Genomic DNA, 15,418 nt, shown 5'->3' on the forward strand with positions numbered 1-15,418 from the left:
TTTGTTGAGCATGTTTTATGTTTTCTGTCTTTGCTGAATTTATTTTCTGTTTTCTGTCTTTGTGTTTTTTTTTAGATTATTTCTATTACAAAATATATATATTTCAGTCTCTTTTTATGTAAAATGTCATATTTTATTTGTTTTGTGACATTTCACCAATCAGTTTAGTCATTGTTTTAGGAAATGATGCATTTCTGTCTTGACGTGTATTTTATGAAATACCTTCACTTCTTGTGTGTTTATTTACTTGTTTGTTTGTTTGTTTGTTTGTTTGTTTGTTTGTTTGTTTGTTTGTTCACTCACAGCCCGCAGGTTGATCATACTGTAGACAGAGTGGTGTGCATGTCTGTTCAGTAATGTAACCTAGAAGATGCTGAGTAACACCCTGACCGGGGTTCCTCGTCACTGCCAGCACCTTGCACTATGCAGTAACATGATAGGACACACGAAATACCCCAGAGGAGACCGGACATGCACACACAAAGACTCATACACACAATTATGCCTCTTCAGATTCATAATAGGAGTATAATTGTTGGATAGATATCCTTCAACTATGTGAAATTAAACTCCGTGACTCTGTGTATGTGTGTCTGTCTGTGCTGCCATTATGTTCCTCAGTGCTTGTGAGTGGGAGCAACTCAGTGGTGTGGTGTACATTACCCTCTGTTGTTAAACTCTGACCCAAGCTCACAATTATCCCCATGCATATTTCATAGACGCGCGATGACAAGAGTCACATATCTGTTACTGCCCTGACTGCTGGAGCCTCACCTGCTCTGGCCAGGAGAGAAAGATTAAGTTGGAGAGGGAAGAAGAGTAGATTCGGGGGAAGAGAAGTGTGAAACAATGAAAGGATTAAGTGGTAACTGAGGAGAGAAGGAGGAAAATTGCAAGAGAGAGGAGGTGAGGAACTGCTGTGCGAGCTGTAGATGATGGATTCACAGTAACGGGGCAGATATCTCCGGATGAAAGATGCTCCAGGGCAAACGGGCATCTTCAGGATCGCGTCACTGACAGCGCAGCAGCGATGCATTTGTTTTCTCCACTGTGGTACAAGCCGGTTTAAGCGGAGGAGGCACGCTCAGCTGTATAATCCTATGCATACAAATGAAGTCGACACATGCAAATCTGTACAGCACGACATTCAGGTGAGAGCGCTTGTTAAAATGTTTTGAGTCGGTAAAAGCAACACTGATGTGAGGAACTGTGTGTTCAATCAGATGTCCTTTATTGCTTAGTTATAAGTAGTTAATTATATATATCACAATTCTTAGTTAGTTAAATTCATTGTAGATTTAGTAGTACTTTAGTCAGAGTAAGCTTGTATTTGGATGTTAAGTCATTCTTTAAATTTCTTTTGGGAAAATCAGATTAATTCCATCTCATAATTTAACCAGGCGTAATTACCAAAATCAAATGTGACGTTTGTTTAAAAAGAAGTAATTCACAAAACCTTCTTTTTTGAATTGTAGACAGACGGACAGACAGACAGACAGACAGACAGACAGACAGACAGACAGACATGTACACATGTATGTATGTATCAAAAGTTACTCACTAATGCATTTTTTTCGAGCTCATGTTTGGTTGTGGCCTTTGCTTCTCTTGCAGGATTCGGCCGAGGAGTCAAAGATTTCCTTCCATTTCCGTGTCTCTCCTCTCAGCTCGGCCATGTCTGAAATCTCACCCTGACAAAAACGTGTATACACTCATCAGTCACTATCTACAAGCTACACAATATCCCCCCTTGGAACATCAACACTGACTGTAATCACACTCTACAGTTCATGATATATACCAGCGGCTTTGCAAGTATGGATTTGCAGGTCCAAACCAGCAGCACCACTACCTCTGATGCGCAGCGGCCAGTTGTTCCGTCAGTCTATCCACTCCCTTACCACTGGTCATCGACATCTTTTCAAAGTCCAACCTGTCATGAAGTACTGAGCGTATCATCTATGGTCCCTTCAACAGTCCTAACACTCATGCCCCACTATAAACCCACAACTAATGGAAACTTATACCCAGAGTTTTCATCCTTTACTGAAGTAACATCAGAGCCTTGCCTTCCAGAAACTTCATCCTCCTCCTCTGGGCCCTCAGAGCCTCGAGATAATCCCCAGGAAGTTCAGCAGAGGAAACCATCAGATGGGGGACCACTGGAGGAGGGATCAGTAGGTCTCATGCTACCCAAAGATCTCCCTGATGAACAGCCAGGTATGGTAATAATTAAGGGTGTTTGGTTCAAAGAGTAGTTTTAATGAGGCCCGACAAAGTCAGGCCCGACATGGATTCTGTTTTAAACCAACCCAGGCCCAAAGCACGGCAGCATTCAACAAACTCAAATGCAATTAAAACATAATCACAATACAAGAAAAACCACTATACGGCAAAAGATTTGTGGACACCCAAACATAACTCCATAACATTGGACATTAATCAGCTGCTCTTCAGGAAAAGCTCTCCACAAGACTTCAGAGGCTGCCTGCTGGGATTTGCTCCCATTCAGCCACATGAGCGTTAGTGAGGTCGGCCGTTGATGCTGGACGATCGGGCCTGGCTCACAGTCACAATCCAGGTGTTGGATGAGGTTGAGGTCAGGTCTGTTTGCAAGTCAGTCAAATTCTTCCACACCAATCTGACAAGCTTCTAAATGTCACAGGAATCCCTGGCAGGGCTAACAGTGCTGGGCTTGCTAACACATTGCGTTGTTTGATGTGTTCTCATTAAGAAGGTTGATGATTAAGTAATTGAACTTCACCCTTGGATAGAGACACAGGAAATTAAGGGAAATTAGTGCCTGGACCCGTTGGGTTTGGTTGGGACCACCTGACCCGTCTCAGAATTAAGGCTGTAATGGAAACATTTCATCTGTGCCTTTAATGAAAAGCAATGTAAAGGTGGCAACACATCATCCAACTGCAAGTTCAGTCCAAAAAATGCTTCACATTTTGGTGCTTTCTTTTTCCACGTTGTTTTTTAAATCAAAATGCTGCTACATCTCCACCAATCATTAAGCTTCTCAATTCTCCAGTCTTTGCAGAGTTGAGTGAAAGCCGCCACTTTAATGATCTACACTCATCAACCTTGCACCACTGAAAATCTGATCTGTGCCTACATATAATTAATCCCTGTCGGATGAATTATTCAACCAATCTTAAACCAGAAATCCATAGCCAACAGCCTATAAAAAGTTTAATATTTTCTCCGATCATAAAGTAAAGGATGTGAGGTGACTATTTTGTTGATGCACTGAATACACACCCATGTTCTTCTTCTGCACAGACAGACCTGGACATCCTGTTCCCCTGGCTGTTCTTGTCTTTTCAAGTGATGACATACGGAGCTTTTATCCTTTATACTAATTTTAATAAACAGCAAAGATTTGGCCCAAGATTTCCCCACCAACTATATAATGTAGTTTTTTTTTTCTGCCCCGTCAGTTCTTCAAAGGTGTTAGAGACATTTCTGCTCCATCTTCTTTCATGTCCTATAGTCAAGCTTCATTTCACACACATTTTCTTTTCCAGATAAATCACTGGAACTTATTGTCTCCTGTTCTCTTACTCTTACATCTGTGATTTCTTCATTCTTGGTATATTTTTCAGCCTTGCTCTTGTCTCTACAAAATAACGGAGCCATCCATAAGTTCCTGACTCCAACCCCTTCTATCTCAAGTCTGGTTTCTTATCAGCAATAGATGCAATAGCATTTCTAAGAGTTTCGCCAAAACACAGAGTGCTGAGGCAGCAGTGTAAAGTGTCAGTGATAACACTACAGTGTCGGATGGAGAATATATGCAGTCTGTTTTATTGCGATTTGAACTTGAAGTTGCCTTAGATACCATTGGTCATGATATATTTTTAAAGGATACCACCCTAGATTGGATCACATCATAATTAACTAATAGAATAAAATTGATTTTCTACCTGTGAAAATGTTCATTCCCAGGAAATCTATTCTTAGACCTACAGTATTAATAATCCCCTCAGGTGTGTCATTTGTCATCTTAATTGTGCTTTCTACCAATGCCACATCAGCCATGTGGACATGTTTGATCCATCTAATGATAACAAATGATGTAGACAGATTTGCTTTAGGCAAGGCAGTGGATAGATGACACAACATTTTCTTGCCATTTTACTTTTTAAAACCATTTACTGTAATAACTACAGTACCATGCAGCAAGGTTAGCGGCTCTTACCCCTTTTTTTTTTTCATCAAATTAAGACACTTTTTCCTAATCTGATCTTTTATCGCTTCATGATTTGAGAAAAATGATAAAAATTTCAATCTTTACATTTTTTTTTACATTTCTCATGTGTTTCAGCTGATCCCCTTGTTCACAGCTTCAGGCACATAGTGGATTATAAACCCAGTTTATCAGATTATGCTCTGTTTTTATTCAAGGAACACTTTTTCTCATGCTTTTTTAGTTTAGTATATATTACTATGGTGTTCACTTATAGAATGTGTCACAGTATGTCGCATCGAACTGATAAAAGTTATACAACGAAAGGTTCTTTCAGGCGAATAAGCATAGATAATAATAATAATTGACTCACCTTAACATTTACCAAAACATCACCGTCAGTCTCCCTGCTGCTACACAGCCGTGAAGCTTTTATCAAAAACTACTAAGAGGTTCAATGTTACACCAGCGCTCTTCCGCCTCAGGTGACTGTCAGTCAACCATAAAATTGATTTCAAATTTTTTATTTTTTTTTTTACCTACAAGGCATCGTATGCAGCTCGTGTTTTATCTCATATTATGGATGTATTGTGTCCTCAGTTCACTCGGAATAAACACCTCTGGTGATTGAGCTTTAAACCGTGTCAGCCCAAAGATCCTCAACACTACACTGACCAGCTCAATCTCTTGTCTCACAATACACCTTTTCTGCTTTCACCTTCTCTTTCTCTGTGTTGTTCATACATTTTGTGCTGTGTATTTATATATTTTAGGTGGTTTTATATTTACAGTTACATTTACTCATTTGACAGACACTTTTATCCAGGTGACAACACTAAAGCCTCAGTGCAGTAGGAGACCTTGGAGTATAGTCACAAAGTGCTATCTGTTCAATAAGACAAAGTGCATGGAGATCAGGTAAAGAGGTGCAGAGTTAGTGTGAGTTACCTCTAAAATACACACTACCTGCTGCTCAGCACCAAACAGCAAATTTTTAAAATTATACTCAAATAACAACAACAAATAACTAAAATAACGCAATGTAACTCAAATTACTTAAATTATTTAAAATGAAATGATATCAGTTAATTTTCCCACTCATTCTGAACTGCATTAACACTAGTAAGTTATTTCTAAAACACACACATGTCCATTCATAAACACTATAAATAAAGCAAACGAATACCTTAATTTACAAAGGACTGGCATTCAGTTTAATATAGGTTATCTTTTGAGTTATGTAGCCACATATATAATTGGTTGGCATCCTAACAACCAATTTATACATTGCTAAAGTCTTTAGTTGCTGAGAAACTTAACAGCACAGCCTGATTGAAATCACTAGCTTGAAAGCAGGTGGTAGTAACTAAGACTTTAGAAAGGACTTTATGCACAAACTAGATTTATGAAGCGCTGTGCACAGCACAATCCTGGGCCGACAAATGAGTTGTTTTGCATCTCAAAGCCATCCTTACATTTGGAAGATTTATTTGACTGTTCATTTTTGTAGATGCAGAGTCTCAAGCCTGTTCATCTCGTGACTTGTTACTGATTGTGAGCTTCCCCATCATCATCATCCCAATCATCACCTCTGCTCTGTTAGGTAAGATGCTGTACGCGTCCCCATTGGTGGTCAGATTTTACAGGTATTGATCCAATAAAGAATGTGCTAGAAGGTCTATTAGTACATTGAATTTAGCAGGTAAAAACTTTAATTGTAGACCTCATCACATGGTTACCACTCCGATTACAAAAGGACAGAAAGTTTGTACGGACAGTACTTGCACACAGATCATAAAGTTTAATTTCTAATATCACACATTGGATCACACCACCTCAATACAACAGTCTGAACAAAAATCTAATCTAATAATCTAACCTTAATTCTTTCAGGTCATATTAATTTGCTTTGGTACCGAATTAATTTTAAATAACGCCTCAGTGAGCATGGATATTAGGAAGATAATATTTAAGTGAAATAAGGAGAAAATAGATCTTGTTTTGAAGTGTTAGCTTGAATTTTGAATTATCTTAAATTATTTATCAGTAAATCTGAGTCAAAGGGCAAAAAGGATTTTGCATTTTGCAATTTTGCAAAGATGTCACAGGCCCAAAATCATTTTCTGAGGTTCAAATTTAAACAGTCAGGTCTGATTTGTGTCCTTATTTATGGAATCATCTCACTGTTTCTTTTCTTTTGTTTCTACCTATTAGTCAAGTTCCTGGTATTCCCCTCTGAGGTAGGCGAAGCTCCTCCTCCCTGTGGTGTGAAAGGGAACTGCAGTGTCCCAACTCAGGTGCCTTTTCTGTCTAAGAATCCAGTGAACCAGACAGCGAACATCACTGCAGGTAGGAAATGTAAAAATCATGCTGATTCATGTGCAGATACGTGCAGGTCAGTCATTCTAATTCACTGCTTATCTGTCTTGGACAGAAGATGATCGTTAATGATCCATCAGCCTTTATGTCAGTTATGGCCGTAAGTTTAATAGCCTTATTATGGAAGGGGTTTTACTGGAATATTACCGTTATCATTCCTTTTATTAAACTGCTCCTATACTTTTACTGAATTCAACAATCCTTGTGGACTGCCATAAAGGTCTGATTAGTGTCATTGCATACCTATGTTTTGTCTTTTCACTTAGCATTCATTCTCACCTTTTTCATCATCCTCTCAGACTGCACAGTTCTGGTCAGTGATGGACGACGCATTGTTGGGGGGACGCTGGCGGCCAATGACAGGTGGGGCTGGCAGGTCAGCATGCACTGGAGAGGGAAGCACGTCTGTGGAGGGGCCATCATCTCCCCTCGCTGGGTCATCACTGCAGCTCACTGCTTTGTTGAGTAAGTGGTGGACATGAGGGATGAGAGTAAGGAGTTAAAGTAGTATAGTTACACTTTGGGACCTCAAAGTTAGATACCACATCTGTGTATCCATAACTTTCAGAAGGAAATCAACATCTCAAACTTTACTGAGCTCAGTAAATTGTTGACTGCTGACAAAAAGATAAATCATTGTTGACCAGAGGGTTTAAAGGTTTAGTGAAACATGGTTTACTTGCATTTATATGAAGAAATTGCAATTACAGACAATACATTTAAGGATTATTAGGTTCACTTTCTGCCTGACGACAACTCACAACACTATTTTTCCTAATTCTATACCTGCCTTTGAGATGGAACCAATGGAACTTTTCTCATGCAAGAAAATCAACATTTAACCATATTTAAAAGAGGGTATAGCTACAACAGTGTGTGCTTGGCAGGCAGGTATTGTGATATATAGTTTTTTTGGGCTCAGTATTTGAACAAGAGGTGTTGTTTCAATAACACATATAGTATACAGACAATCATATCAAGACAAGTCATCATCAGAGTTAAAACAGCATCAGCATAGTAGACGATCACACAAGATCAAACATCGACTTGAACTGAACTCAGAATACAATTGTCTCTGTGACGCTGCTGCTTCTGCAGGAACAACATGCTGGAAGTGGCTGCCTGGCTGGTGGTGGTGGACACAGTGAGCATCGCAGACAGCTCTCTGGGGCAACGCTACAGAGCACTGCAGGTCCTCTACCACCCCCGCTTCAACACCTACAACAACGACTATGACGTGGGCCTGCTGCGCACCATCACTGCCATGGACATGAGAGGTAAGAGACAGGTGGCTCCACCCGTCAGCAGGGCTCAGGAAACACACAGGTGTTCGAAATGAATTAACGGGTTCTTGAATTTGTGTTTTCAAGATATAAAACTATTAAGACTTTTTGAAAGTTCTTCCCAAGAATTGTATTAACTATTTTTAAGTTAAATTGAACTAAACTAATTCTTAGATATTCTCATATGGATATTACTAATTTCTAAAATGTCTCTCTATTATAAAAGCATTGTCAAAATTCATAATGCAGTTTACTCCATTATGTTTGGGTACTAATATTCTTAACTACAATCAATAAAATGGTGCAAAATTAATCTTATATAAGACAATGTTCTTAGTCTATTTTGGAAAAATTAACTGTTAAATGTTTTACCAAATCTTGTGGAGAAATATGGTGACTAGTCAGATCCCTGCAGCAAATGCCAAGTAAATATTCAGTTTACTTATTATTAGTTATTCACTTGTATTTGCTGAGTTCCTAGTACTTCCAGAGGGGGGCAGTATTTGCTATCACTGTATTGCCAAAGTAGCCTAAATAAGTAATCATGGATTTTATATATATATGTGTGTGTGTGTGTGTGTGTGTGTTTATCTTGAGAGATAAATGACACATATTTTCTAAGTGGAACTTGTGTGATAAGTTTTATGCCTCTATTGCTTTGCTCATAAACATAAGATTATATTTCGGTCTGATTACTGTGTGCTGTTTGCAGGTGGGGTGCGACCAGTCTGTTTACCCCGCCCGAGCGAGTCCTTTCCTCCTGGAGCAGCCTGTTGGATCACAGGCTGGGGATATATTCATGAAGGAGGTGTGATAGTGTTACTCTGACACAGACTCTCTAATTATGCTTTTTGTAGCTGACAACACTTTCTTTGGTCTCAGTTCTTCCATTTCACTGAAGTAATTTACAATGAAAGTAAGTTCTAAACGGTTCCAACTACATCCTATAATCCTAAAGTCTTTGTGGACTTTTCAAGGCTTATAAATTATTCAAGTCATCGTTTTTTTTCTTACATTAGTACTTACATACTCATTTATTCCTGTTTTTGTCAGGCTTTGTGTCAAATGAGCTAAGGCAGGCACAGGTCAAGGTAATAGCTCAGTCCGCCTGCTCCCACCCGAGTGCCTATGGCGTGTACCTAACTCCCCGGATGATTTGTGCTGGCACCATGGAGGGAGGGGTGGACTCATGCCAGGTATACACCCAGTGACATAAAACCTCCTCATAAACCTAACAAAAAAGTTTATGAAGAATATTTGTTGGCTTAACAATAGATCACCAGGTAAAACGGTCATACATTTGTCGTACGGTCTAAAACGTTTACTAAATCATTTCTTTCTGTTTTAAGGGAGACAGTGGCGGACCCCTGGTCTGTGAGACAGCCAGTGGGGACTGGAGGCTGGCAGGGCTGGTGAGTTGGGGAGAGGGCTGTGGACGGCAAAATAAACCAGGCGTCTACAGTAGAGTAACCGAAATGATCCACTGGGTTGAAAGATATATAGAGGTACTGTATAAAGTAATATCCTTGTCTGTCCCTGTTTGTCCTTCCCCTTATGAATGTGTCATGACCACAGTCAGTCAAGCTTTATTTTAGGCCGGCAACTAACGATTATTTTAATCATAGATTATCCTGCCAGCTATTTTCTCAATTAATTAATTAGATGTTTGGTCTATAAGTTGTCAGAATTCATTTTCTGTTGAACAACTAATCAATCAATCAACTCGGCCTGATTGTTTCAGCTTCATTTAATGATTTTAAAGTGTACTTACAGCTGTGTGAAATAGATTGGATTCATTTATTTGCTGTTGTTGTAAAAATGAAATGGAAATGATATCAGCTGGTTTACAAGCTGTGTCAACATTGCATTCTTTTTATTCTGAACTATGAACTCAAGAAGGAGAATAATTTCCTGTCACGTGTACTCTCATACAGCAGCGACAAAAATGGTTTTAAAGAGCTGAGAAAGCGACATGCATTTATGTGGTTATTCCTCCCTGTATCTGCTGATAAATATATGCACCACAATGCTGAACACATTTCAATAAAGTGTTCGGCATTATGCACAAGTGAGTACAAAAATAGCAGCATTGGTTACAAATAATAGGAATACAAGTCAATAAATAGTAGTGACAGTAAATTAACTCATTGGGTCAGTAAGACATGCTGAATGAGAGCATTGAAAAATGTGTTGAACAGACAGAAGGCTTACCGTAACATTTTATATCTTGGATTTTTTATTGGCAGGAGGTACTTTAACAAAATACATTTCCTCCACGGAAATATGTAAGACTTTATTTGATGTTGATGCTTGCATTTTCCCTTTTCTCTTTTTATTTTTTGCAGGACAAACCAGGAATGGAGGAGACCACCACAGCCATCACTGACACTTACAACTGAGACACTTCACAATAAAGAAGCCAATGACCTGCTTGTTTTTGTTGTTGGTTATAAAGTGAACAAAGATCACAAATTATATGGTAACAGGTTTATATATAAATTGCAGAGGTATCAGCTTATGTCAGCTGTTAAGTAACAAGAAATTGCAGTACAGTAATGCCAAATATGTTTGAGCAGAGACAGAGAGAGGGAGGCTACAATTTGATCAATGGCTTAATGGATTCATTTGTAAGTACAATATCAACTATGACAGGACCTCCATCATTCATTTTGTTACCTGGTCTAATAGAGGGACTTTGTGTCAAAATGTAGTTTCAAGATCCAAACTGTTTGAGTTTATATTAAGCTCCTTTATTTTTAAGTTGTATTTTATCAACTGTTTCATATTTTTCTGCGTCAAGAAATAAACACACAGAAAACATTGGGTATTAAGTTTTATTCCATAGAAGTAATACAGGTCTGTATACAATGGTCATTTTTTATTATCAATATATCTGACAACTATTTTCTTTAATAACTGATTTATTGATTAGTCTGTAGAAGGTCGGAAATTTGTGAAAAATGCCCATCATTATTCCCTAAAGTATATTCTGAGCACCAGTCAAAAACACAAAAATGTTGAGTTTACTACAATACTTAGAATTAATCAGTTATCAAAGTTGTTGTCAATTAAATTTTTGTTAAATGACTAGTCAATACAGTAGTGGTTGGTTTCTGGGTGCCTGGAGAAATAATGAAACTGCTGTGCACAGGGGTGACCAACAAGGGACCAACAAAAAAAAATTGTCCTGTGGCAATCACTAAGGTTATAGTGTCCTAATCAGTACATATATTTGTCACAATTTAAAAATAACATATATATGTAATAGAATTAAATAAGGAAGCAAATAAATATATACATGCAAGGGAACCTTTCCAAAATGTCTATGCCATGCGGAAAAAAAACAAAATCCAGTATGGTTGTGTAGTAACATACTATAGTCTCAAAAAGCCTCTGTATATTTGTTTAATGACGGCAGGTTGCAAGACTCCTTTATGTTGCACTGTAACTTGATTTAGTTTCGGTGGTATGAGTCTGTCTGATAAAGTATTTCAACTGTCACGTAGGCCACAGTAGCTGCAGTCGACACCATTGTTGTGTGGGGTTGCGTGTCCGTGCGCGTGTCATGACCGCGCGTGGCTGTCGCTCCTGTGCCACAACAGACAACAGTGGGCGTGTGTGCGGCGTTAACTTAACTGACCCGCTTATGACTGTGGAGGAGGAAGCTGACCTGCAGGACTCGGGTGGATTAACCCAAGTTGCTCAATAACACAAGTATTGGCTATGGCACCAGTCACAGCGGCTGTAAAAGTGAATGACGCTGCGACACCATCATAGTCTCGAGGTTCACGCAAGTTGAGAGTCTGACTTTCAAGCAACGCTAAACTCAAGAGTTAACCTGTAAGAAATTGGACATTATCTGCCTTAAGCTCGAGGAAAACGTGGCTACATACCGTTGCACGCGCGTAGCTGCAGCGTCTCAGGTGCTTACGTGCGGCTGTTAGCTGTCAACGCATTCGCTCCACCTGGAATAATTTTCTGATTGTGCCGTCGGGGTAACGTAGACGAACAACGATGTGCTCGGTTATAAACAGAGTGAAACCAGTTCAGCGAACTCTGGCTCTCACGCTTCGCCTCAGACCAAACACCGAGGGCTCGAGTTACGCAGCAGCCGAGAGTAGGCGCTTCTGTCCCGGCGTAAGTGCTGGCGTTAACCCGCTAAGCGCTACCACCAGATGGTACTGCTCCAGGATGGCGCTGACGGAAGGACTGCTCTTCAGACAAGTAGGTCCATGTTAATTTATGTTGTTTTGCATCATTCATTCCGTCAGGTGCAACACATAAAGAAAAAGCAGCTATGTTTGTAAATATTTTTGTTGCTAGCTTCTCTTAGTGGGAAGTGAGCTAGGTGGAGTTAGCCGTTAGCTTAATTGTCACTGTTGTTACGTTCAAAGTTGCAGTTTGTTTAAAGTAAGCCAAACCAAGTTATCGGATTCATCTTCGCGAGTTATGGTAGAGTTTCTCAGCCAAACGCATCCCTCACTTCGCTCAGTGGTTTTTGCAGTAACGCTGAAAACTAGGTAACATACTGTTTGTGCTGTAGTTTTATGGCTGTATCATTGAGACACTGCCGTGGGTGAGGGATGTTTTTTTTTAGCTTGACAATTCATTCTTGACCTTCGGCTACAGCAGCTGACAAACCAGACTCCACTCAAGGTGCACTTGCTCGCTTTTCTTGCAGCTGTCGACCATATCACACAGTCGTCATCAACGGTTTGAACGTCAAAATTTCTGTGATAACTGAGTTAATTAAATCTGTTTAAGAGGAGCGTGTGTTGTGTTCACAAGCTTGTATTGTTAACTTGACTAGTTTTTGTGTGAAGTAAAGGTATTAAACCGAAGTACATTGGTTGTAAACACTAATTATACAGTACTGTGCAAAAAGTGAGGAGGTTGCTTTCAAAAATAGCAATGAATAGTTTTTATTTATCAATTGACTTCACACAGAGTGCAATAACAAGAAAAAAATCAATATGAAATTCCCTTTAAATAAGTGCCAGTTTTTCAAAATACCTGGTGTTTGGATTGTTTCAAGCAATTTGGAGAACTTGTAGCTCCACATCATAAACTGTTCAATCTCTTTCTTATCACATCATGACGGGGAGGATGTGCATCGTTGCCAACTGTTGGCATCCTTTATAATTTCTTACTAAGTCATTCCTGTGCCCTCACCTGTTTTTTTTCTGTTCAGCTGTTTGAGTCGGAGAGCAGCACCTACACCTACCTGCTAGCAGACCCAGAGACCAAGGAGGCTGTCCTCATCGATCCTGTACTGGAGACCATCGACAGGGACCTCAAGCTCATACATGAACTGGGGCTCAATCTAAAAGTGGCAGGTACCTAACCTCCTGTGGCTGGGGGTAAAGATATGGTTTTGTTTAATATATTCAGACAACTTTAAGAAAGTGTGTGTCCCATCTTCTTCATTGTCAGATACTTACATGCAAACTGTAATAAGTTGACTCGATCAATTAAGCCGTCATACTGCAACAAATAGCTTCTCAGGTTCTGTTACTACCAACGGCTTTTATACTTTATATGATCAAATGAAATTATTATCAGACTCTATGGTAAACCACGGTATCCTGTTCTTTTGATAGTTAACACCCACTGCCATGCAGACCACATCACAAGCACTGGGCTGATGAAGAAAAGACTGTTAGGCCTGAAGAGTGCTATCTCCAAATTCAGTGGTGCCTCTGCAGATATACTCCTGTTAGAGGGAGACAAAATCAACTTTGGAAAACACGTAAGAAGGACTTTTGTAACATATTACACTCTATAAGCTCAGTCTATACAACCTTGATATTAGAGAGAATGACTTGAGTTTAACCTTTGTCTCTTCTCCCTGCTAGTATCTGACTGTGAGAGAGACACCCGGACACACTGATGGTTGTATGACGCTGGTGTTGGGGGATCAGAGCATGGCATTCACTGGGGACGCTCTGCTCATCAGAGGCTGTGGCAGGACAGACTTCCAGCAGGGTAAACATACACTTTTACCTTGTTGTTCTGGATTCTCAAACACTGACCGCAAGCATTTATTTTTGTAATGTTGCGAGATGAACACAGGAGGGCGGTATAGCATTAGTTGTTTTTTGGAATTGTGAAACCTTTGTAAAATGTTCTCTTTTTGATTCAGGTTGCCCTAAGAAGCTCTTTGACTCAGTCCATCAGAAGATCTTCACCCTGCCTGACCGGTGCCTCGTCTACCCAGCGCACGACTATTTAGGTTAGCTGAAAACCCTGACATCTAAATGTTAACCTCATATCTCATAGAGCCAAAACTGGTTGTGCAAATAGACAGATTTTAAGCACAATTTAGTATTGGGAAGCCAACACAGGCATTTCCCCATCCATAGCAACCAATACTGATGTGATACACATGTTGTGCAAATGCAAATACAGACAGGCTTTTCAAACACGCCTCTTGAATGTACAGTACAGCACTTGTTTGCACGTCTGCCGGCACCATATGATGATTTCACTGCACTTTTCGAAACCGATGATTCTTTTGATTGATCGGTGAGGTTCAACATCTGGTAGACATTAAGACCGCATTTACTGTAGATGACATATTAGTCTGTGTTTGTCTCTGTGTATCAGGTCAGACGGTGTCTACAGTCGGTGAGGAGCGCAAGTTTAACCCACGCTTGACCAAGAGCCTGGAAGAGTTTGTTAACATCATGAATAACCTGAATCTTCCTAAGCCTAAGAAAATAGGTATTAAAAAAAAACATCTTATACTGTCAAACTTCATGTCACGCTCTGTTTATCAACATAATTCTAATTCCCTTGCCAAAACATTTCAAGGCTGTGATACCTCATTGCACAGGCTGACACGGTTTGTTTGTCTTCTTCCTTTGCAGATATTTCAGTGCCTGCTAATCTGGTTTGTGGAGTACATGATGTTTGAATGCAGGACGCACAAGGAAGGATTCTAATTCAATCATCTACATCATAGCAAAGTGATTACCATTTACAAATCTGTATTTAGCAGGATTAACCAAAAACTATTGACCATAAAAGTGCTTTATTGCGTGTATGTACGTAAATGCAAAGATGTATATTTGAATAACTGTTGCCATTTGGAGTGCAGCTACTGTTGTGATCATGCTTAAAATAATAATGCCGTAATTTCTATTTTAGAATTATTTCTATTCCTGCTAGAAATGATTGTTGAAAAGTTGTAGATGAGGAAAAACCACTATTGGAATTTCTTTTGTATTTTAAATGAATATAAATATGAGTATTTTTTTTTTATTCTTTATTCAGCTGTGTTATTATGAATTGTAGAATTGGGGAGGAAATTTATGAGAAGGAAAGCTCAGATAGGAATGTTCCATTCAAGGTTTGGTTTAGTATTCATGAATGCTTAACTGGGACAATTGAGTTCTTCCACATGGCCTTTCCAGTGATTCCGGACTCCTTTAGCCAAGGCCTCAGACACACCACCCAGACTGCTGCCAACCATGGCCTTTTTGCATAGCAGGAAAATGACACTACGCTATTTGCATTCAATATCACTGAGACGTAAGTTTCCATTACAAAAGCTGAAAAA

General features: G+C 39.4%; 1 protein-coding gene across 1 annotated transcript; it reads left to right on the forward strand.

The window, feature by feature from the left end:
• The first annotated feature begins 11,482 nt into the window (after positions 1-11,482).
• On the forward strand, positions 11,483-15,418 carry ethe1 (ETHE1, persulfide dioxygenase). Its single transcript, XM_022764290.1, has 7 exons — positions 11,483-12,081; positions 13,049-13,193; positions 13,458-13,606; positions 13,713-13,842; positions 14,000-14,089; positions 14,464-14,580; positions 14,727-15,418. The coding sequence occupies exons 1-7, from the start codon at positions 11,872-11,874 to the stop codon at positions 14,771-14,773; spliced, it is 888 nt and encodes a 295-aa protein (XP_022620011.1). The 5' UTR covers positions 11,483-11,871; the 3' UTR covers positions 14,774-15,418.

Source organism: Seriola dumerili, unplaced genomic scaffold, assembly GCF_002260705.1.
Source record: "Seriola dumerili isolate Sdu_G_001 unplaced genomic scaffold, Sdu_1.0 BDQW01000533.1, whole genome shotgun sequence".
Taxonomy (NCBI): Eukaryota; Metazoa; Chordata; class Actinopteri; order Carangiformes; family Carangidae; genus Seriola; species Seriola dumerili.

What these genes read in the sequence shown, in the direction of transcription:
- ethe1 (XM_022764290.1), top strand. Translation starts at nt 11,872, where the DNA reads ATGTGCTCGGTTATAAACAGAGTGAAACCAGTTCAGCGAACTCTGGCT. An exon ending in AAGGACTGCTCTTCAGACAA is followed by an intron (nt 12,082 to 13,048) that starts GTAGGTCCATGT and finishes TTTTCTGTTCAG; the next exon opens with CTGTTTGAGTCGGAGAGCAG. An exon ending in GCTCAATCTAAAAGTGGCAG is followed by an intron (nt 13,194 to 13,457) that starts GTACCTAACCTC and finishes TTCTTTTGATAG; the next exon opens with TTAACACCCACTGCCATGCA.